Genomic DNA, 1,058 nt, shown 5'->3' with positions numbered 1-1,058 from the left:
GTTATTAATTAAAGGGTGAATGCTTTGCTTTTCCACAGTCCCCTTCACCTGTGGCTCTCCAAGAATTGTGCAAATATTAATTACTGGTAATTAATTAAATCAGGCCTCCCCATCCCCCTGTGGAGATGCTGTCTCATAAACATGCTGACAGCAAACACAGTGTCAGGGCAGGCTCTCCGAGCAGGGGGGGAGCTTCCAATTACCTGTTGCTAATGATGCAAACCCCACCTGCAGCCGTTTCTACCTAATTGACCTTCCTGGAGAGCTAATGGGCTGGGAGATTCCTTCCTGGAGATAGGTGGGAAACCAGCAGGACCCGGTCTGATCCCAGTAAGGGATGATGGATGGATCTTTATAAATGCTCCTGGGTGTCCCCTTCCATGCAGCTTGTGCTCCTGAAACTTGGTTCTGGTTTGTTACTGGGGTATGTATGTGGGGTGCTGGGGTGGGAGGCCTGGGCAGCTGGTGGAGCTTGCTCTGTGTCAGCTTTTCACTCTGGGGGGGCTGTGCCCCATTACTTGCATTGGTGTTGAGCTGCCCTCCCCCCAAGGCAGATGGGGATCGTCTCCCATCAGCCCCCCACTCCTGAAGGGCTCCAGGTGTTTCAGAGGCAGCGGAGGCGTTCAGCGTTCCCCCATCCCGCGGCTCCTCGGTGGAGGGCTGGGATGCTGTGCAGGAAGAGGACAGGAAGGCAAACAAGGTTGTTGACCCTCCCGACGCGGAAGGTGGGTGCTCTGGGAACAAAGGAGGGGGATTGCCCAGGGATGCACGGCAGGAACCTGCAGATTGCTCACCGCAGCACAGCTTGGAGTGCCATGGTCCCTCCCCTCTCCTGGGGGGCAAAGCTCCTTCACGCAGCCTTGGGTGGTGTTTGGGGGCACCGTCTCTCCCCTCACCCAGGTCGCAAGCTCCCTTGCTCGCGTATGGCTGGTGCTGTCTATCCCTAAGGCTGCGCAGGGCACCGATCCCTGACCGGAGGTGCCACCTTAATCTGGATCAGCGGGAAATCTGTTGCGGGCCCACGCAGCCCCGCGCGGCAGCTCGCTGCCTGGCTGTGG

The 1,058-nt window shown here is 57.8% G+C and overlaps 1 protein-coding gene across 1 annotated transcript in view; it reads left to right on the top strand.

Moving 5' to 3' along the window:
• Positions 1 to 608: 608 nt before the first annotated feature.
• The window catches only part of LOC104628348 (actin-binding LIM protein 3-like), a gene marked incomplete at both ends in the record, with an annotated part of 20,351 nt that continues 19,901 nt past the window's right edge, over positions 609 to 1,058 (top strand). Inside the window, one exon of the mRNA XM_010296897.1 lies at positions 609 to 725. Coding sequence (XP_010295199.1) covers positions 609 to 725 — 117 coding nt within the window. The remainder of the gene's footprint in view (positions 726 to 1,058) is intronic.

Source organism: Phaethon lepturus, unplaced genomic scaffold, assembly GCF_000687285.1.
Source record: "Phaethon lepturus isolate BGI_N335 unplaced genomic scaffold, ASM68728v1 scaffold30391, whole genome shotgun sequence".
Classification (NCBI taxonomy): Eukaryota; Metazoa; Chordata; class Aves; order Phaethontiformes; family Phaethontidae; genus Phaethon; species Phaethon lepturus.
Note: the sequence above shows the minus strand (reverse complement) of the source record. Positions and strands in the feature narration are given on the sequence as shown.